Source organism: Onychostruthus taczanowskii, unplaced genomic scaffold (genome assembly GCF_017590055.1).
Source record: "Onychostruthus taczanowskii isolate IOZ18803 unplaced genomic scaffold, ASM1759005v1 scaffold56, whole genome shotgun sequence".
NCBI classification, from domain to species: domain Eukaryota; kingdom Metazoa; phylum Chordata; class Aves; order Passeriformes; family Passeridae; genus Onychostruthus; species Onychostruthus taczanowskii.
This window is the reverse complement of record NW_024503235.1, coordinates 3,508,009-3,529,442: the sequence shown is the minus strand read 5'-3', so window position 1 is coordinate 3,529,442 and position 21,434 is coordinate 3,508,009. Positions and strand designations below refer to the sequence as shown.

Genomic DNA, 21,434 nt, shown 5'->3' with positions numbered 1-21,434 from the left:
GGCGGGCGCGGCGCTCCCGGCCGCCACCGGCCGCGCTGGGGCTGTGCCCGCCGGAGAAACGGGGCCCGGGCCGGCCGAGCCGCCTGACCCCCGCCTCGCCCATCGTTGTGTTGCAGATGAGCCGTTCCGGCCGGAGCTGCCGGTAGCGCGGTGAGAGGCGCGGAGCCATGGGCGAGAACAGTCCCGAGGGCGACGCCATCTACTATGAAGCGGAGGAAGACGACTTAGCCCAAGATGAAAATATGATGAGGTTTGCTGACAAAAACGGGCTGGTGTCCTCCTCGTCCGGGACGGTGTATGACAGGACAACTGTGCTCATCGAGCAGGACCACAGCGTGCTGGAGGATGAGGAGGATGAAGGACAGTGTGGTGACCACTTGCCTTTTTTACCCGAGGGTCACGAAGAAGGATTTCATTTAATAGCAGATCATGAAGGGATGTCACAGGGTTACGTGCAACACATTATTTCTCCAGATCAGATTCACCTAACAATAAATCCTGGTTCAACTCCCATGCCAAGGAACATCGAAGGAGCAACTCTCACTCTGCAGTCTGAGTGCCCAGAGACCAAGCGTAAGGAGGTGAGTAGCCACCTGAGATTCTGGGCTTTCTGCACCTTAAAGGCTTTGAAACTGGGCTGTTTCTTCAAGAGAGGGGCAGCAGTTTTGCTGTTTTGCTGTTTTCAGGAGAGGGGCAGCAGTTTTGCTGTTTTGTTTTTCAGGAGAGGGGCAGCAGTTTTGCTGTTTTGCTGTTTTCAAGAGAGGGGCAGCAGTTTTGCTGTTTTTCAGGAGAGGGGCATCAGTTTTGCTGTTTTTCAGGGATTTTGTGTAAATCTGCTCTGGTTGTCATCCCCAGCTTCGCAGTGTGCTGGGGAGAACCGTGTCCCAGCAGAGCTGCCAGGGCCATCTCTCTTCTCTCTGACACCACCTGCTGCCCTAGGAACCTTCCAGAAGGCACTTGGTGACACTGGATGGCAGGAGGGTGTGGCACTGGCACACCTTTGTGTCATTTTAGTGATCTTCAGGTTTTCTTCTGCTCAGGTCATTGTTTTGTGAGGTGAGAGGCAGCTGAAACAGCCTGAGCTCTTACTCTGGGACTTTTCATTCTCAAGAAAAGCACATTCAGGTCACAGTTAAGGGCCAGGCCATTGCTGGGAGCTGGAGTACCAAATGTGAGATGCCAAATTTGAAATTATTTGTAGTTTTGTTGTGCCCCAGGGCGACTGTGAGAAGATGGGAGCTTTAAGCTGCCATCTGATGTGTTTTGAAAGCTCAGGCCAGGCTGCATGGTTAAAATGGAGTTTGCTCTTAATTCTGTTTCCCTAATGAATTCTGTCTGGGTGCACAGTGGGGAGGACTTGTCCTGGAACTCTTCTTTTTGGCTGCAAGAGGAGAGGGGCAGCAGTTTTGCTGTTTTGTTTTTCAGGAGAGGGGCAGCAGTTTTGCTCGTTTTTGAGGGATTTTGTGTGAATCTGCTCTGGTTGTCATCCCCAGCTTCGCAGTGTGCTGGGGAGAACCGTGTCCCAGCAGAGCTGCCAGGGCCATCTCTCTTCTCTCTGACACCACCTGCTGCCCTAGGAACCTTCCAGAAGGCACTTGGTGACACTGGATGGCAGGAGGGTGTGGCACTGGCACACCTTTGTGTCACTTTAGTGATCTTCAGGTTTTCTTCTGCTCAGGTCATTGTTTTGTGAGGTGAGAGGCAGCTGAAACAGCCTGAGCTCTTACTCTGGGACTTTTCATTCTCAAGAAAAGCACATTCAGGTCACAGTTAAGGGCCAGGCCATTGCTGGGAGCTGGAGTACCAAATGTGAGATGCCAAATTTGAAATTATTTGTAGTTTTGTTGTGCCCCAGGGCGACTGTGAGAAGATGGGAGCTTTAAGCTGCCATCTGATGTGTTTTGAAAGCTCAGGCCAGGCTGCATGGTTAAAATGGAGTTTGCTCTTAATTCTGTTTCCCTAATGAATTCTGTCTGGGTGCACAGTGGGGAGGACTTGTCCTGGAACTCTTCTTTTTGGCTGCAAGAGCAAAGGGAAGTTGGCTGTGGCACAGCTCAGGGATGGCTTGGTGCCCCTTCTTTGTGAGGGGTGATGAGTCCAGGGGCAGTGCCAGTGGCACAGACTGTGACACTGAACACAGAGCTGTCACCATTGGGCTGAGAGCTGGGAAATGGGGCTGGGGGGTCAACTCTGCAGCTGGGGAGCTGCTGCACTGAGGTGTGTTCAGTGAGCCTGTTTGAGCCTCCTGCTCAGTTACTCACCTTGGCAGCTGCTGAAGTGTTTCACTTTTCCTCTTTGTGGGACCCTGAGCTGCTCCCAGAGCAGGGGTGGGAGCTAAACAGGGTCAATGGCTGCATGTGCAATTAAACTGACTGCATTTTTTCACCTTTGCCTTTTAGAAAAGGCTTGTTAGGTGTGGAATTTCCTAGTGAAATGCTTTATATGAATTTATTTTCAATTTCTGGAATTAATTTCCCAGAACAGAGGGCAGTGATTCCATAATATGAAAGCAGTGGCCCTGAGCACGTGTGAAAGGCCTTTTGGGCTGCTCTTTCAAAGGTCTGATAAGTTGTCTGGAGGTGAGGAAAGGAGAGCTCTAAAGGTCCCAAACATCTGAGTCATCTCTGAAAATCAACAGCTCTGTTCTTTGGTACTTGTAAAATATCTGCAACAGTTTTAACACTTGGGATAATTGTTTTAAAGTCTTAGGTTTTCAGGTCAGCCTTAGACATGTATGAAGCTAAAAAGGGATTTTGCACTTTAGTACCTTTGGCTTTTTATTATTTTGTTGCACATCTCACTGTAATTGTTTGGGTAAGAACAAACATGATTACAGTTTCTTATTTCAAATCCAGTTATTTGTTCAGCAGTGACACAGAAAATGTGGCCATTTAGGGGGAACGTGGTAAGCTCAGGAAGAGTTAAAGGCAAACAGAGCAGTTACTGTAGACTTTGAACCAGGGTGTGAGGCTCTGCTTTCTCCAGCCCTGTTGGCTATTGCACAACGAGTTTTCTGAGGTAAATGCTGGATCATGTCTCTTCCAGCAGCACCTCACTGTCCCTGGCCAGAAGCCACAGCCTTTGGCCTCAGAGTCCCTGGGCCCTGTCCTGCCTGCCCAGGGCTTGGCCTCTGCTGCCTTGTTTGTTTTCTGTTGTGCCCTGGTGCTGTGGCAGCCTGGAGCTCTTGCTGCTGTCTCTGTGAGGCTTTCAAATCAATCTCTGATGGTTTTGTGTGTGTGAACAGTGTGCAGTGTGCTGATGTGAAAGGAGAATTAAATGCTGTGGTGCTTCACAGAAAGGTTGGTTTTGCTCAGAACGTGGTGGTGATATTGCTGCTGCCTGTGGTGTGCTTGGAAGGATTTGTGAAATAAAGATTTGGCCTTTGAGGGAGGGGGAGCACTGCAAGGCCATTAAACTGATACTGCCACCTTCCCTTACACATGGGTGGTGACAGCTGGGAACCAAACAGCTTCATCTGTAATTAATACTGTCCTTTTTCTTCTAGACCTAAATGTAAATACCAAAAAGCTTAACAGAACCCTCCCTTGATTTTCAGGTAGTTCCTGCCTGTGTCAGATCCCTTGTGTACCACGGGAAATGTTGTGTAAAATGTTAATTTCCAGCTGCCTTAAAGCTGTAACAAGGAACATTTACTTCAGCACTGATACACAAATTGTACTGGATCTGGTGATCCTGGGGGAGGATGATGTACCCTCCTCATGTAATAAAATGTGCTTTCTGCTGCTGGTGTGGTACTGCTCTGTGCTCCCGTGTTGTGGCAGCCTCAGCACAGCCAGACTTCCTAACTGCATTGTAACCATGCTGCAGTTCTTGGGCATTTAGGATTTCTGCCTGATTTGAGCTGTAAATTAAGGGCACATTGCTTAGAGTGAAATTACTGTTTCCTTCTCTGAGAATGCTGAGTGACCAGTTGAAAATGTGAAGGGGGGCATTCCTTCCTTCCCTGGCAGGCAGGAGCTCAGCCATGCCCAGGAAAGCCGGGCTCCAGCGCGCCTAGCAGAGACTGGGGACCACAAAATGTTTCCCCTCCCTCCTCCTTGCCCAGCTTTCTATACTGAGCATGACATCACATGGTCTGGGGTATCCCTGGGTCAGTCAGGGCCAGCTGTCCTGGCTGTGTCCCCTCCCCACTCCCTGTGTACCCCCAGCCCCTTGCTGGCAGGGCAGAATGAGAAGCACTAAAAAAAAAAAATCCATCTCTGTATCATCAGCCCTGTGTTGAGCACAAATCCAGAACCTGCTCTATACAAGTGAAGAAAACGAACTCTATCCCAGCCAAACCCAGCACATGATGGTATTTCTGTGCCCTGTGTGTCTCTTGTGTGTCTCACAGGAGGGTTTAGTGTTCTCCAAATAGGAAGGTTTTACTGAGGCAAGGTGAAGGTGAATGCCAGCCTGTTGTGGGAGCAACAAGACCATGCACTGGGATACACAAAAGATCACTCAGCTTTGTAGAATTTTCCTAAAGGAGTCCTGCTGGCAGTTTTGTCCCCTACAAAACAGGTTGGAAGTAACCAAGAAGCTATTTCTGTTTTGTTATGGAGAACTGCCTAGAACTTGATTTATAGCTGGTGTGACTTGCCAAGTCCTCTCTTGGGCTCCTCAATCACTATGAGGTGTTGAGGTTTCTGAACTTTAACAGTCAAATGAAAGCCATCAGTCTGGTAATTAATGGTGGAGGATAACTTTATTCAGGCAGATCAGGGTGTATTCCTTCTGCTTCACAAGAGAAGACAGTATTTCATGAGGTGTTACCACTTACACATGCTTCTAAATGATCCCTTGTGCCTGTACCAAATCCAGTTCCATGAGAAGTTGTCCTAGAGATCTCAGTGGCTTACTGAGAAATCTGTGACAGCTGTATTTGGGTGTCCTTGTGACCTGATGTGATCCATTACTCTTCAGGCACTGACTGTTTCAGTAGCACAGAAGGGAAGAGCAAGGCTCAGTGAAGGCTGTTTGGGATAGAGTGAAGTAGTGAATGGACTGGTGGTCAGACCATGGGAGATGGTAAAAACTGTTTTGAACACCAAGCTGTTGTTGATGGGAATTCAGCACACAGGGCAGTGGGTTTGAGCACTGTGGCAGTGCATTTTCCTTTGTCTCCCTGCTCCACAAATAAGTAGTTCTGCAGGAAGCACCGGACTAAAATGCAGGTGCTGCACATGTGGGTAGTGGACAGGTTTGATGGCTCCTCAGTGTTCTTTCCAGCTGTTCTATCAGATTTTTGGCTAGAAATATTTTGGATTAGGTTTTTTCTTTTTTCCCTTCTGTTGGATTCCTGTTCTGCAAGCCCAGCTGCTTTCCCACGTGCCACTCCTTCCCTTCCTCTCAGAGCACAGCAGAAGTGTTCTTATCAGAGAATTAAGCAGCAGTAAATTTTCTGGGAGCGCTTTGGTGTCAAAATCTCTTGTCTGACCCCATCAAAGGACTACATGCATATCTGGATTGCAGAAATTATTAAAAATTATTAAGCCTGCAGCATTTTGTCCTTCAGGTGAAGCGCTACCAGTGCACCTTTGAGGGCTGTCCCCGCACCTACAGCACCGCTGGCAACCTGCGCACGCACCAGAAAACGCACCGGGGGGAGTACACCTTCGTGTGCAACCAGGAGGGCTGTGGCAAGGCCTTCCTCACCTCCTACAGCCTCAAAATCCACGTCCGGGTGCACACCAAGGAGAAACCCTTCGAGTGCGACGTGCAGGGCTGTGAGAAGGCGTTCAACACACTCTACAGGTGAGGGGGTGTTCAGGTGTTCAACAGTACAGGTGAGGGGGTGTTCAACACACTCTACAGGTGAGGGGGTGTTCAACACACTGTGCAGGTGAGAGTGTGTTCAGCACTGTACAGGTGAGCTGCTGTTCAACACACTGTACAGGTGAGAGGGTGTTCAACACACTGTGCAGGTGAGGGGGTGTTCAACAGTACAGGTGAGGGGGTGTTCAGCACTGTACAGGTGAGAGGGTGTTCAACACACTGTGCAGGTGAGGGGGTGTTCAGCACTGTACAGGTGAGAGGGTGTTCAGCACTGTACAGGTGAGCTGCTGTTCAACACACTGTACAGGTGAGAGGGTGTTCAACACACTGTGCAGGTGAGGGGGTGTTCAACAGTACAGGTGAGGGGGTGTTCAGCACTGTACAGGTGAGAGGGTGTTCAACACACTGTGCAGGTGAGGGGGTGTTCAGCACTGTACAGGTGAGAGGGTGTTCAACACACTGTACAGGTGAGCTGGTGTTCAGCACTCCAGGAGGGAAGGCTCTGGTGAATTTTCTTGTAGGTGTGGCTGTTGCTGTTCTGCAGGTTGCATCTACTTTGTGTTTGTGTTTGAATACAATTGTTTCCTTCCATGTACAGGTACAGATATAAACCCCTCAAGTGTGGCAATGCTCTCCAAAGGGTAGGATGACAGGACTGTGGTCACTTCTTTGTATTCCAGCAGCATTGAAGGTGGTGGATAAACACAAGGGTCTCTCAGCCTTGTTGGAGGACTTTGGAACTGATAGCAGTCACTTCCATGAGCTCATTACTTCTGCTCAGGATATGTTCAGCCTTTGATCCCCTCCTGCACATTTCAAAGAAAGGCTTGCTTGCCTCAGGCCAGGTCTGTCTTATCCTACCAGTCCTAAGAGGGATTTTTTTGACGTGTTTTTTAGGTTGAAAGCACATCAAAGGCTTCACACAGGGAAAACATTTAACTGTGAATCAGAAGGCTGCAGCAAATACTTCACAACGCACAGTGACCTGAGGAAGCACATCCGAACACACACAGGAGAAAAGCCATTTCGGTGAGTTGCTGGGTGCTGTGCTGGCTCCTGTGGCTCAGCTAATGAGGCACCTGTGCCAAAAAGCAGCTGTTACTGTTCTGAATGGAATGGTGTTCTCCTGAGAAATAAGTGAAGGTGGCTGGCTGGCTTTGGAGCCTGTTTGTTCTCGAGCTCCCCTGGTTTCCTTTCACAGTGGGTGCAGTGATTGTTCTAAAAGGCAAGAATAGTTAAGGTAGTTTTTTAAACATAAACCTATGCCGTGGTGAGCATCTTTTAAAACACATTGCTGCTCTCTTCTGGGATGCAATGTGTATTCCATGGAGGAGACACCCCAAATACTGCTTGGATTTTAAAGTCCTGCTCAGAGCCCTGCTATGATGTGTGTAGCATGCACAGCAGCTGCTGTTAGCTAACAGAGCTTAGCTTTGGGCCTGCTTTTTAGAGTCCTGGGACTATTGCAAAGCATGATTTAAGGTTGTAGCTAATGCATTGAAGGGGGCTGATGCTGACTGTCCTGTGATGCCTCATTCAGGTGTGAGCATGATGGCTGTGGGAAGGCTTTTGCTGCAAGCCACCACCTCAAAACACATGTTAGAACACACACTGGTAAGTTCTATGGGGTTTTTAAAAAATTTTCTTTAATTGAGCTTATAAAGCTTATAAATTGAGCTTATAACTCTCAGAATCCTAATAGGAATATATAGTTACACATAATATGGGAGTGACACCAAGCTGAGTGGCTCAGGTAATGTGTGAGGGAGGGGATGGCATCCAGAGAGACCTTTGCAGGCTGGAGGAGTGTGCTCATGTGAACTTCATGAGTTTACAAAGGCCAAGTGCAAACTCCTGCACGTGCACCAGGCCAATCCAAATTTTCCATTTATGCAGTTATGTTTATGCTTGACAGGTTTTGAATTCAATGAACATGTTTTCATAAATGTACCAGTAATGATGCATAACAATTAAATATTGTGCTGTGTGTCAGTTCCCATGGTGAGATGGAAGCACTCACCTGCAGGACTCCCAGGAATACTAACGTGTGAAGGGGCAGAAAATGTCTTGCTTGTATGAAATACTGCTCTGCAAGGTGCTTTAAAAGTGTGTGTCTGATAAGATGTTTTGAAGTCTGTTAAATGTGTTCTCTGCTGCCTCTAGGGGAGAAACCCTTCTTCTGTCCCAGCAATGGTTGTGAGAAGACTTTCAGCACCCAGTACAGTCTCAAGAGTCACATGAAAGGTCATGAGAAGGGACATACCTATAATGCACTTCCCAATAACAACGTGTCTGAGGTTAGTAGCACTTCTGCTTAATGTTTCTGTGTTAGGTGGATATAAATCATACTTTGGGGAAGAAATCATTTGGTCTGCAGCTTGTTCTTAAGGTGTAACATTTAAGACAGGAGTTTTCCAAGTGCTCACTTTGCCACATGTGCACGTGGGCAGTTGTATCCATCAGGCTGCTTTCCTTGTGTGTGCTTTGGTTGGAATCAATGCTGTGAAGTAAAATAGATACTAACTAAAAATACTAACTGGGAAGGTTTAATTTTTTTTTATTTTCTAAAAGTTGATTCATTCCTATGCTAATTTAAAATTCTGGGTTATATGGCTTTTTGGAAGTACTTTGACAGAGATATTAAGCATCCTTGATAGCTGCTAAATATCCTTTGCTTAAAAATCTCGATCCTTTGATTTTAGAACTGAGACCTGGGTCCCATATAAGCAAAGCATGGACTCTGAAAATTAATTTAAAACATTTCTGAAATTATTCTTTTAATATATAATTCAGATTGTTTTTCTTTTTCACAGGATACAAGTCATTCACTTTGTCTGAGTGATTTAAGCCTCATATCAACAGATTCAGAATTGCGGGAGAACTCTAACCCAGTGAGTTATTGTCCTGGAATTGCCTCATCCTCATTGGAGTTTTGATTCTGTCCTCCAAAACGTGCAGTGCTTAGTTCAACCTGCTGTAGAAAGCTCTGCATCTGACTTTGCCATAACAGTGCTCCTTGATAAGTCTTGACTGAGCTTGGATTTCACACAGAGGAAAATGAGATGCTGAGGAGACAGTGTTGTTCTTTGTGCTGTGGTGTGGGAGCAGAGTGCAGCTCCTGAGTGTATTCTGCTCCTGTGGATGACTAGAATTGCACAGTCCAGGATATAAAATGGAGCTATTTTTTTCTGCTCCAGAAAGGTTCTGGAAGCAGCCAATTAATTTCTGTTTATGATGGAGTACTGCAAGAAATAAGGGTTAAATAAAGAGTGCATGCAGAGGAATATATTTTACTTTTGAAGAAGTTACTTATTTTTGTAGGGGTTGCTCATTATGTTGGTAAAGGTGTAAATTTACATGCTGTAAGTAGTAGGTGTTGCCATTCCTGAGGGTGGCTGGTTCTTTGGGGGAGTGTTTCTGACATGCTTTCTGGCACTGCTTGACTGGGGTTTGTGGAGCCCTGAGATACAACATTGTCTGATGTCTTCCTCTTTGTTTTCTGTTTGTCAGACACATGGACAGGACCTCAGCACAATCTCACCAGCAAGCATCTTTGAGTCTATGTTTCAGAGCCCAGACCACACTGCAAATCAGGATGAGTCTCAGCAGACAGGTACCAGTTGTATCTGCTCTGCTGTTAAAAAGAACTTTTTGACAGCTCTGCATGCATGTACTGAATTCAGCATTTCAGACTGAAGCTTAATGCCCAACATAACTCTAAGAAGCAAAAAGAACTTTAACTTCAGGGTTGAAATTCATTGGTGTTGGGATGCATGGTGTGCACAGACTGTGGACACTCAGTGACAGGGGAGGTGGCCCAGCACACTGTCCTGCAGTACTGGCACTGGAGCTCTCAAGCATCATCCTGTTTTCTTGAAGTTGCTGCACAACCTGCCTGATAAAAGGCTTATTAGAGAGAGCTGATGAGCCTGATCAGGCTCAGTGTAGTGCCTGGTGTTACCAGCTTGAATTTACAGCTACTTCTAGATTTCACTGCTAGGGTTGTTTTTAAGCACTACTCTGAAGTTAGGAACGTGGTAATGCTTTACTTGGCAAAAACCCATCAGCTAGCTGATAAGTTCATTGAAAAAGCAGTTCATTCAGACCTCATGAGAACGGATCTATTTATATTTTTTCTGTTTCTCTTTCAGCAGCTTCCTTGATGGAAGGATTTAACGGCGACGCAGACTCGGTGGCTGCGGTCCCGCCCCCGGCAGGAGACGCCTCGTTGTCCCTCCCCCTGGTCCTGCAGCTCGGCCTCCCTGAGCCGGCACAGGCAGCGCTGCAAGCCTCGGCAGCGCCCGCTGCTCCCTCCTCCATAGCGCCCAGCTCACAGCCAGCTGCGTTTGGGAATCCTGCAACTGTTTTACAATCCCCAGAAGTGCCTGTTCCTCACAGCACACCGTTTGCAGCCAGTCACCAAGACTTCCTGCAGCACAGCCAGCCTCCGCCGCAGCCCATTGTTCAGGGACTGTCAGTGGTTGCTGGGGCTCCTGCCCCGACAGCCCCGAGTGCCACCGAGCCCCTGCCAGCTGTAGTTCAGACTGTGCCTGTTGGTGCAAACCCTGTTTTGACCAGTAACCCCACTATAACCATTACTCCTTCTCCAAGCACCGCCATTCTGCAGCCCAGCATTGTCATGGGAGAGCAGAACTTACAATGGATCTTAAATGGTGCCACTGGTTCCCCACAAAGCCAAGAACAAATGGTCAGTACATTCAGCAGGGCTTTGGAGCTCTTGCTTTTGAAAAGGGAGGGGGTGAAACCTGTAAGATAAACCCCAGCATGCAGTGTGGTATAATGTTTGTCATGTTAATTTGTATACATGTCACCAATGCAGGCCCTGGAACAGACAGGGAAATAATTAGATCACAGAGAAACCCAGGGTGCAGGAAGATCTTGCTTTCTTCTTTCTCCTCGTGGGGACTTCTGCCAGCAGGTGTCAGTGTGTTTATTCAGGACAGGGCACCACCATGCCTGAGGATATACATGGGCCTTAATGTATTGCTTTTGATGCATAGAAGCACAAAACACTCTGTAAAGATTGTGTTTAGACATTTTGTAATCGCTGTCTCTGCCTAATTTTGACTGGTAATGAAAAGAGATTTTCTAGAAAGAGAATGTTTGTGGTTTTCCAGTAAATCTGGATAGCTGAAACTTAAGGAGTTTTCTCTTTGATGATATTGGTGCCACTTTAGGCTCTCAGCTGTAGGTGGACACGAGTGAGTGGCTGCAGGTACAGGCAGTGGGAGCACACAGAGCAGTGGTTAAGAATTCAGTCATTGAGTTGTCAAAACCCACAAGCTGAGTTCACCAGCAAATAATGCAGGGGATGTTATACCAAATCTTTAGGACCACTGAAACAATACTTTTGAGCCCAGTTTTCATGTTTATCTCTTTGGAATATGTATATAGCTGTTTAGAGTTTGAAGAGCAGAAATTTAATTTGAGTCAATTCACATTTTTTCTTGTTTGTTTTTTTTCTTTAAAGCCACAAGTTCCAAAAGTAGTAGAAAAGGTGTTTTTTACCACTGCATTACCAGTAGCTGGTAACACAGGTAAGTGTGACACTGAACTAATTGATTGAACAAAGCTGATTTCTCTCTCCCTGCTGTGAAATTATGTAGTTCCATTGTGTTTTGTCTTTGTTTCACCTTCAGGAAACCCTGTTCAGCAGATTGGTCTCAGCGTTCCTGTTATCATTATAAAGCAGGAGGAGGCCTGCCAGTGCCAGTGTGCCTGCCGAGACTCTGCCAAGGACAAAGCCACCTCCACCGTGAAGAAGGAATGTTCCTCACCTGATTCAAAAGCTTTGGAGCAGCCAGCTTCCCAGCTGCAGCCTCAGACCTTTCCTTCCTCCTCTGCTCCTCCTTCTTGTGGGCAGAGCAGTCAGATAGTTACCCCTTCAGACTCCCAGACTGAAACATTAAGTGCCATGGATGTATCGGACTTCCTGTCCCTCCAAAGCCCTGAAACCCCGTCTAATATAATTCCAATTGAAGCACTACTGCAGGGTGAGGAAGAAATTGGTTTGAATAGCAGCTTCTCTAAGTGAAGATGTTCCAGATTTTCCTTTGCACCTGGAGGGTAAAACCCTTCTCCTTAGAAGCAGAAACTGAAGGATCGATTCTTATTCCTTCCTCTTTGGAAGTTTTGTGGCTTATTTCTGCTTCACGGATGTCATCTTAGTCACGTCCCAGGTACATCCACCTTTCAGATTCTATCTAAAAAAAGAAAAGGTAAAAAAAAAAAAGAAATAGCTAAGTTATATATGAACTGTTTTGGCTGCACTGTCTGTCACTTTTGCTTGTCATATGTGAACACAGAAGTTAAGGTTACTCGTGTGCAAAAAGATTTTTAAAAGGAAAAGGGGGGGTTACTTTGTCTCCAATTGCACATCACTTATGTTTGGGATTAAGGTACTGGCAGCAAGTGGGTCTTTGTTACAACTTCTTGGGTCTCTAATCTTCTGCCTCTCACGTCTCTACTAACCATGCACTAAAGGGGAGCCCAGGAAAGGAGGCTGTGGGGGAGGAAATGGCATAGCTGGGGGAGAGCATTTATCTGCAGTGTGATTTGAATGCGATTGTCCATACCTGATGAGGAGCTGGTGCCTGGTTTTGCTGTGTACAGATGCTACTAAAGCCTCCAGGAGCTTTGGGGGAGTTTATTTCAGAATAGATCTGTTAATTTTAATTCCACTAGGACTCGAGTGTGTTGCAGACACTGTGTCACAAGATGGAAGCACAGTCGGAGCCCTGCTGGCTCTGGCTCCAGTGTCTGTTTTCTTGGCCTCTCCGAAGGGTGCAGTGAGTGCCAGGTGTGGTCAGGTTGGTGCCTGCTGCTCTTTTGATTTCTTAGGCTCTGTTCAGCAACAAGTCATCATCCTAACCCTGGGACTGTTGAATCAGGAGCACGGTGCCTTTGCTGGTTACTCTCATCTTTTGTGAAGAACAACCCTTAAGAAAATTTTGAGAAAGATTCAACATAAATTCAGTTGGAATTCAGTGAGTCTGTCCTTCAGTTGTCCATACATGCTTCTTTTTTTTCCAGTGAGCTATATAATTTCTGCCTGACTCTGCCTCCAGCCTACTGCAATGCCAGCTTTTTGTGCACGGGGCTATTTCTTGACTAAAAGATGTTACGCAACAGAATAGTTTTTCATATCAAACTGAGAGTCTATATTCTAACCTACTCAGGGTAAATCAAATCCAAACCCCCCCTTCCACCAAAAAGCCTGTAATGTTGCAATAAATGCAGTCTCATTCTAAATGGTTTATTTATGCTGCATTATTTTAAAATATGTAATTTTATAGTTTTTATCCATCTTTCTGGCTTTGGCTGTCAGTTTTCTTGTGTTAAAGGAAAGAATATTAAATAGTCTTTATTCAGTTTACAGTGTTGTCATTAGTGAGATACAAAGATAATGACTGTAAGCCTATTAGTGGGGAGTGTCCCTGCACTCAATTTAGGAATACAAACTGTAGTGGATAGAGATCTTTCACTCTTTGTGTTTGATCAGAGCTGCTCTCTGTACCTCCGGGGAGGGGAGAACCTGTGAGTGCTGCCTGCTGATCAGCAGGTGTTTAATCCTCCTGTGACGTGCTCAGTGTAGCCTGACCAGCGCTGAGACTGGCTTCAGCCACCTCTCGTGCTGTTCCCCTGAGAAAGCACTGCCCAGGCATGGCTGGAAAGGGACTGAAGGGAGCTGGCCTTGCCCTCCTGCACAGCTTCTGGTGAAGGGCAGAAGGGAAAGAGCCGTGTCTCACGAGGGCAGAGAGGTGTGCCAGGAGCACTCGGTGCCTGGGACACGCTGTGTGTCTGTGCCAGGGCAGAGAGCTCGGTGCTGGCAGCTGCAGGGATGAACTCGAGGGCATCACACAGCTGGTGGTGTTTCCTCTGGGTGTGTGGCAGGGTTGTTGTAGCAGGGCTGCGAGTCCTGCAGCAATGAGGTTTGACATCCCCAAACAGGTTAACAAAGCATTTCTTGTTTTGTTCCTGTCACGGCAATCCGCGGAGGGCAGCGAGGTGGTGGCTCCTTTGCTTTTCTCCTGCAGCTTCATTTTGTGCTGCAGTTGAGTTGCATGGCAGCAAGAGCTGCTTTGAACACAAAAAACAGTCCCAAGCCTGCATGGTTGGGACTGTCCTCAAGAGGAGTCCCCTGCCTAGAGCTCCACCTGGGAGGGGAGTGAGTGCTGCCTGGGGGTCCCTCTGGTGCCTCTCACTGTGGCCTTGGGCATTTTCTTTGGCCAAGTGCAGCTGTGCTGTTGGAGGGTGAGTGGCTGTGGATGTGTGCCTGTGGGAGACTGCTGATGCAGGAGTCTGAAGATTCCCCAGGAGTTGTGGGGGTTACCTCTGATGGGGGACAAGGGTCCCAGATGTGGCCTGCACTGTGACAGCTGGGCAATTTAGCAACTGCTTCTGAGCCTTCACAGCCTTCAGGGAGGCTTTTTTACTTTTGCTACTTATGACTTAGTCAGCCTAAAACACGCTCCTGGTTGGACCAGAGAGCATCTTCAGAAACTATTTTGTGACTGAAATGAGTAGAAGAAACTACCAAAGTCTCTGAAGTGGGAAGCTCAATGTGAATCTGCAGTGATGGGCACCAGTGCCCAGGGTCAATCTCTGCTGTTTCTCTTCACAGCTACTGGTTTTTTTTGTTGTTGTTGTTGTGTTCCAGGAAAAGAAGTATGTCCTGCTGATTCTTTGGTGCATTGGGTTTGCTGTTTCCCTGTTATACATGCATCAGGCAGGCTGCAATTCAGGTGGAACTGGTTAGAGCTTGTACTGAGGCAGGAGCATGTGATTCTGTGAGCACACGGGCTGTGCCTCCACTGTGTTTTACAGGTGTGTGCTTTTGTTGTTTATTGTCCGTCTGCTTTGCAGAGTGTTTGTGCTGTGTGTCTGAGATGTTTTCACATTTGCATCATCCCCAGTACTGTGTGATCAGACTGCTCCAGGGCCATGCTGGGATGGGAGGAGATCCAAGGGCAGCTGCAGCAAAGCTCTGAGATTCTGCAAGGCCAGAGATTTTTCCTGTCCTCTCCTTGCTGCCCCAGCATTTAGCATATTCACTATTACATGGTTAATGAAAAGGAGAGTTTCTGCCCTGGATTCCCAGAAAAGGGTTAATGTGCTGGAGCCTCTGGGACCAGTGTGCCTGCCTCTACAAAGTCTGCATGAACCCCTTTAATTATCAGTCAGAGAGCAAAAGTGCACTGCTCTAGGTCACCTGTTTTGTGCTGGTGGGGGTTTACTTGGTCACTCATAGTTTCTAGATGGGTGTAGAAGCTCAAATGTGTAGAGAGGGTCAAGTTACTGACTTTGGTAGCTTTGGTCACCAAGCAAGGACCCAAGCCAGCAGACTTGCAGCATGCAGCTGAAGGTTGGAGAAATTGCTTTTTGTGCTTTTTGTAGGTGGGGGGTGGGGGGGTGGGGTGGAAATCAGCACTGATTGAATGCTGGTACTGAATTACATGGAACAAAGTACGAGTTGGACACCTGTGTAATGCTGAGTGTCCCCAGGAAGACAAGTTCGCAGAACCTCATACTGGTATCTAAAATGCACTTTAGGTTATTTTATCTTTAACCCAATTGCTGCAATTTCTTTTGTATATACTTTCACAAAGTTTATTTTTGCTCTGAGTAAAAGTTAACAGGGGTGTGCAAAGATGAGCACTTAACTTGGTGCAATACCTGTAGCTAAAGATCCTTGTGCCGCGTGGTCCGTGTGTGTCTGTCTGACAGAACAGGTGTGGTGGGTGCTGTGCTGCCCTTCCCCGTGCCCCAGACAAATTATGCATCGTTAGCAAACGTCCAATCTATGCAAATAACCCTCTGAGAGCACTGTGCTTCAGCAGCCTTTTCTCTCACGCTTTCTGGGGGCTGCTTGTCACTCCTGTTGGACATGCCGTGTCCCTTGATGTGTGTCCTTCTTCCCCTGTCCTCGTTCTGTCACCCACGTGGGAACACAAGTGACAAGCTGCTTTCAAACAGGCATGTTGCACCTTTCAAATTTGTCTTCAAGATGGTTTCTGATGTCCTGTTACTGCCTTATTTCTTGGGGGGTGGCATGGCTGTAGCCATCCACGACATTGTCCTCGATCTGCAGCGGCGCTGTGTTTACAGCACTCCTGCTCCGAGATAAACTGGCTTCTTGGCATGGAGATGAGCCCAGGGTAGCTGTCCTTGGGGTGGCTGGAGATGAGCAGCTGCTGCTGGCTTCTTCTGAGGTGAGGCAGCAGTCAGTGGGGCAGAGCAGGAGCTCTGGTGTCACAAAATCCCTTCCACTGCTGGCTGGGGGACACCGGGCAGGGCTCAGAACCTCGGGCTGCCTCGGATCCTCCCCACGGAACCGGGCCAGGGTGTTGTCTCCATGAAGTGATTTGAGATCTGTGGGTGAAAACTTCTTGGCAGGAGTTACCTGAGCTAGCTGGGCAGAACTGTTGGAGTTAGTTTGGACTGTAAGGCAAAAAAAGAAGAGCATGTCTTTAATAAACCCTATGAATTTCTGACTGCAGAGTTTTTAATTGTATACTATTTTTTCCGTAACATATTTTGGAAGCAATGTCAAGTTTTTATAAATGTTACCTGTAGTCAATTCTCATGGACAGGGCTGAACTTTTAACTTTTTTGTGTCTTGTCTTGATATCTATCACATGTTCTAGAAGTTGGATTCTGTGTCTGCACTGAGAAATGCAAATTAAACTGGATATTTATGTAGTAGTGTACATAGTCTAAGTGTGTGTTTTTGGAGCTAGGTAAAACCCCACACCATGCTGCAGTGGTGTGCAAGCTGGCCAAAATTTGGTTCATTATGCAGTGTACACTTTCTCAAATAAATGCAGTTTCTACTTTTTCTTAAAGAAAGATTTTTTTCACATGACCTTTTCCAGCAGACTCGAGGGTGTGTTTGCAGTGCTGTAGTTGCAGTTGCTGGTGTTCCTGGTTTGTGACTCTCTTGTCCTCCCGCTGCTCGGGCTGACCCTGCTCTGTTTTGCCTCACCCAGCCCAAACCCCAGCCTGGCTCCACACCGGGGGCAGCTCCAGCTCCAGCTGAGCTCCTGGGGCTGGGGGGCTGCACTGCCTGGGGCTTTGGAGACAGCTGAACTCAACCCCAGTTTCTCAAGAATGTGTGTGTGGTAATAAAGGAATTTATTTAACTCTGAAACAGGGGAACAAATGTGCTTACATTGAGCAATGTGAAGATGTTAGTTACAGGTACAGTACTTCCAAAGGAAGAGCATCTCCAAAACCCAAAAGAGTAAATATGAATTTGTATTTTTTGAAGAATGTGAAATAATGGTGTTTGCTTAATTGCTCATTTTGTATGAAGTTAATATTGTACTTTGAAATATCTGCAAAGAAGTGGAAATTAACCTTTTTGGAATTGAAAGCAATATTAATACTAATGGAATCCTAATTAAATGCTTATTTAAACATTGTGTTATAATAGTTTTTCCTGAGAGTATTCTGTGGGAGAGGAGTGTGAGCATCCTGCCCTGTCCCGTTAGGAACAGGAATTCCAACCCTGAGAGGCAGCGTTTGCCTTTTCACCCTCCTCCTTCTCCCAGCACTGGCCCGGTTTGGCCGCTCAGGTTCCATGAGGTGCGTTGGGAACTGAAACCCAGAGCTGGGGACTCTCCCACCGCAGCCCTCCCTCCGTCCCTGTGCCGCAGCTGCTGCCTGCTCGGCTCTCCCGGCTTCTCTGCCTGCAGGCCGGGCTCGGCAGGGGCAGAGCGGGGGCCCTGGACGGGCCGGGCTCCGCGGGGTTCGTGCCGAGCTCCGAAGGGTTCGTGCCGCGCTCCGCGGGATTTGTGCCGAGCTCCGCGGGGTTCGTGCCGGGCTCCGAAGGGTTCGTGCCGGGCTCCGCGGGATTTGTGCCGAGCTCCGCGGGGTTCGGGCCGGGCTCGGCAGGGGCAGAGCGGGGGCCCTCAACGGGCCGGGCTCCGCGGGGTTCGTGCCGGGCTCCGCGGGATTTGTGCCGAGCTCCGCGGGGTTCGGGCCGGGCTCGGCAGGGGCAGAGCGGGGGCCCTGAACGGGCCGGGCTCCGCGGGGTTCGGGCCGAGCTCCGAGGGGTTCGGGCCGCGCTCCGCAGCGCCGGCTCGGGCTGGCCCCGCTCCCCGAGCGGCCTGGGAAGAACCAGCCTTGGGGCTGTGCCTCCTCCTCAGGAGCACACGGGGGTGGGGAGATACAGACCGAGCCCGTCTCGCTTTATTTTGAAGTGTAAATTTAATGCGATAAGGCACGAACGCGGCGACACCGAGCGAGCTCCAAGGCCACGGCGGGGGAGCCCGGCGGTGCGGCCGTCAGCGCTGCCCGCGCTCCCCCAGCAGCGCCCGGCGCTCCCGGAGCCCCAGAGCCCTCGGTCCCTTCGGCGGGGCCCGTCCTCGGTCCCGCCGGGGCTCCTCAGGGCCCCGCGCCGCCCGCCGGGCCGGGCCTCAGCGCCGCCCGCAGCGCGGCTATCGCCGCCCGCAGCTCCTCGCAGGCGGCGATGCTGGACCGCAGCTGCCGCTGCCGGAGCTCCAGCAGCTCCAGCAGCATCCCCAGGTCATCCGGAACCTGCGGGGGGACGGCGGGGACAGCGGTCAGCGCCGGACTCTCCCGTTCCCTCCGTTCCTCCCCTGTCCTCCCGTCCCTTCTCCGGACCCCTGATCCCCTTGGCCGCTCCCGTTCCCGCCGTTCCCCCCTCTGCCCTCGTCCCTTCTCCGGACCCCCGATCCCCCTGGACCCTCCCGTTCCCTCCCCTGACCATCCGATCCCCCTGGCCGCTCCCGTTCCCTCCGTTCCTCCCCTGTCCCCCCGTCCCTTCTCCGGATCCCCGATCCCCCTGGACTCTCCCGTTCCCTCCCCTGACCATCCGATCCCCCTGGCCGCTCCCGTTCCCTCCGTTCCTCCCTTGTTCCCCCGATCCCCCTGGCCGCTCCCGTTCCCGTTCCCCCCGTCCCCTCTCCGCACTCGCCGCTCTCCCGCCGGCTCCGTCCGGTTCGCGCGCGGCTCCGGCGCGCCCCCGGTCGCCATGGCAACGGCGGTGGCGGCCCCGCCCCGAGCCGGGCCGCGCCGCCGACTGGAGCGAGGCGGTGGCGGCCGCGGCCGGTGCCCTGCAGGCGGGCGGGCTGGTGGCCGTGCCCACGGACACGGTGTACGGCGTGGCCTGCCTGGCCCAGGACTCGGCCGCCGTGCGCAGCATCTACAGCCTGAAGGGGCGGAACGGCGCCAAGCCGCTCGCCATCTGCCTCGGCGACGTGGAGCCGCTCTACAGGTGCGCGGAGAGCGCGGCGGGCTGCGGGAGGGATGGGAGACGTGCCGGAGCTGCCCCGGGGCCGGTGGCGCACTCCGTGTGCGCGCCCTGATCCGCTGTCTGCCCCTGTAGGTACTGCCGTGTCAATGTTCCCGACGAGCTGCTGCGGGACCTGCTCCCGGGACCAGTGACCCTGGTCTTGGAGCGTTCAGAAGAGCTGAATAAGGACCTGAATCCGTTCACATCGGTAGGTCGTGGCTGCAGGACTGGGGGCAGGCTGGTTTTGTGCTGCTGCTGTAGCATTTGTCCTTAGCTGTCCCCAAAAGTGGTCCCTGTGCTGTCCTGCTCCCTGTGACTGAGCTGGACATGGCATAAACCAGCATTAGAGCCTGGCTTAAGACTTGTGTTATCACAGGTCCAGCAGATGTAGATCTGTCAATTCTCTCGAGTTTCAGCTTTAAGCTAAGAGAGCTTTAGGCAACGCAAAACTAAAACCAGTTTCTGTGTGTCCAACCCTCCTGTCCCTCCCTGCAGCTGGTTGGTGTTCGCATTCCAGACCACCCCTTCATGAGAGACCTGGCCCGAGCCTGCCCGGGACCGCTGGCTCTGACGAGCGCCAACATCAGCTCCCAGGGCAGCACCCTGACCGTGCTGGTGAGGCTCCTTCACCCTCTGGCATGTCCCTGGGGCACTTTGGCAGAGCCCCAGGCTCTCGCAGTTGAGCTTCAGCAATAAACCAAGTGTTGCTCTGCTGCTGTATTTTTATTTTATTTAAATGATACAAATTGCTGTCGGGATTGTTGCCCGTGGCTCTCTTGCAGGAATTCCAGGACTTGTGGCCTCAGCTGTCCTTGGTCATTGATGGAGGCCCCATAGGAGACATCCAGAGCCCAGAGTGTCGCTTGGGGTCAACTGTGGTTGATTTATCTGTGTCAGGGAAGTTCTCCATCATCCGGCCTGGCTGGTGAGTGGGGCTGGGGCTGTTCTTTGCTTTAAATGAAGCAAAGCTTGTGGATAGGGGTGGGGCATGCATTGCTTTGCTTTGTTTGCTTTGCTTTGCTTCACTGCCCACGGCAGTGCCACCTTCCCATTAGTGTTAACCTAATTATGAGCACACACAGAAATCCTCAGGAGCTCTCAAATTTCCCTTTCTCACAGTTTCTGTGTGAAGCTGTAGTTTCTGGAGTCTGTGCTCTCCTTGGCTCTAAGTGCAATCCTGTGTCTCACTGATTGCTCTTCCCCAGAAAATGCAGTTTTAATGCTCCAAACCCTTTGTTCTCATGGCTCTGTTTCTCCCTGCAGTGCACTAACGCCCACAGTTGAAATCCTGAAGAAGAAGTATGGCTTGGTACCAGAATCTTCCTAACCCTTGGGACTGGGAGCTGGTGGAGCTGGGCACTGTGTGCCTGTGCACTCAGGAGTGGGTGATCTTGGCCTTGTTTAATAAGGTCGATGGGTTATGTCAAGGTAAATTAAAAAATATTAAAAAAGAAAGACTGGAAAACCCTTTTGGGCCTTTTTGAGCTGCTGTACTGTTCCCAAATGTCTGTTCTGTTACCCTGGTCAGGCCTTGTGAATACAGTGATTATGAAAGTTAAACTGTTGTCAGGGTGGTGTGGGGAAGGCCCTGTGTGCCCCAGAGCTCACCCTGTGCCATCTGCACTGGAAGGAAGGCAGACATGGAGTACAGGGGTCTGGAGGTCTGTGGCTTCGAGGGTGTTACAGTTCTCTGTTCTAAATGTGATCAAAACCTCCTACTGAGATTAAACTGTCAGTGCTTCTGAGAATTCAGTGTTCAGATACCCCAGGCTAGAGCTGCTCAGAACAACCTGCTTCCTCATGCAGAGAATGAAATAAGCTCTTGGTGTGATGATCTTCCTTCGTTTAAATGTAGAATTCTCTCTTGGCTTTGCTCTGAAATGGTGCTAAGCTGAAGTAAACAGGGAATGGATGAAAATGTCTGGTATTGATCATTGATTGACAAGTGAAGTCACTGGGAAGTGAGGAGGGGGAGGTGTGGGGCCAGGATCCTGTCCCTGGGGGAACAGCTCTGTCCCTGGGATGTGTGTGGAGTGCCAGGGCCACTGCCCTGCCTGCACCCAGCCCTTGCACAGCCTGCACTGGTGTGGTTTTTCCCAGTGTCTTGAGGGCCATGGAGGAGTTTTCTGCTGTTTCTGCTCCCAAGCAGCTGTCCCAGGCACTGTGATGGATTGCACTGCACACACAGCTGACCCCAGAGTCAGCACTGCCTGGCTGGAGCTTCTGCTGTGAAATTCCCAAAGCACCAGGCTGGGGCAGTTACTGTCATTTGCAGAGTGGGTGTGTGATCTCTGCTCTTACCTTGCCTTTCCCAGGCGAGTATCCTGGGGATGGAGGGGCTGAGGGAAATCAGAGGGATCATTTAGCCTGCACAGGA

At 49.8% G+C, this 21,434-nt stretch overlaps 2 protein-coding genes across 3 annotated transcripts; both read left to right on the top strand.

Annotated features, from left to right (window-relative positions):
* The first annotated feature begins 10 nt into the window (after window positions 1–10).
* On the top strand, window positions 11–12,018 carry MTF1 (metal regulatory transcription factor 1). Of its 2 annotated transcripts, none has more exons than XM_041417337.1 (10): window positions 11–581; window positions 5,519–5,757; window positions 6,676–6,807; window positions 7,319–7,392; window positions 7,942–8,075; window positions 8,592–8,669; window positions 9,289–9,391; window positions 9,933–10,486; window positions 11,270–11,336; window positions 11,439–12,018. In XM_041417337.1, exons 1-10 carry the CDS (start codon window positions 168–170, stop codon window positions 11,831–11,833), a joined length of 2,190 nt encoding a protein of 729 aa, XP_041273271.1. In that variant the 5' UTR covers window positions 11–167; the 3' UTR covers window positions 11,834–12,018. The 2 variants fall into 2 exon arrangements, with proteins under 2 accessions (XP_041273271.1, XP_041273270.1); XM_041417336.1 differs by having other exon boundaries at window positions 9,930–10,486.
* A 6,776-nt stretch (window positions 12,019–18,794) lies between these two features.
* Window positions 18,795–20,522, top strand: YRDC (yrdC N6-threonylcarbamoyltransferase domain containing; the record flags this gene model as incomplete). Its single annotated transcript, XM_041417541.1, has 5 exons — window positions 18,795–19,039; window positions 19,151–19,265; window positions 19,553–19,672; window positions 19,840–19,982; window positions 20,321–20,522. Coding segments are annotated over 5 exons (687 nt in total), but the record flags the coding sequence as incomplete, so codon positions are not given.
* Window positions 20,523–21,434: the final 912 nt, after the last annotated feature.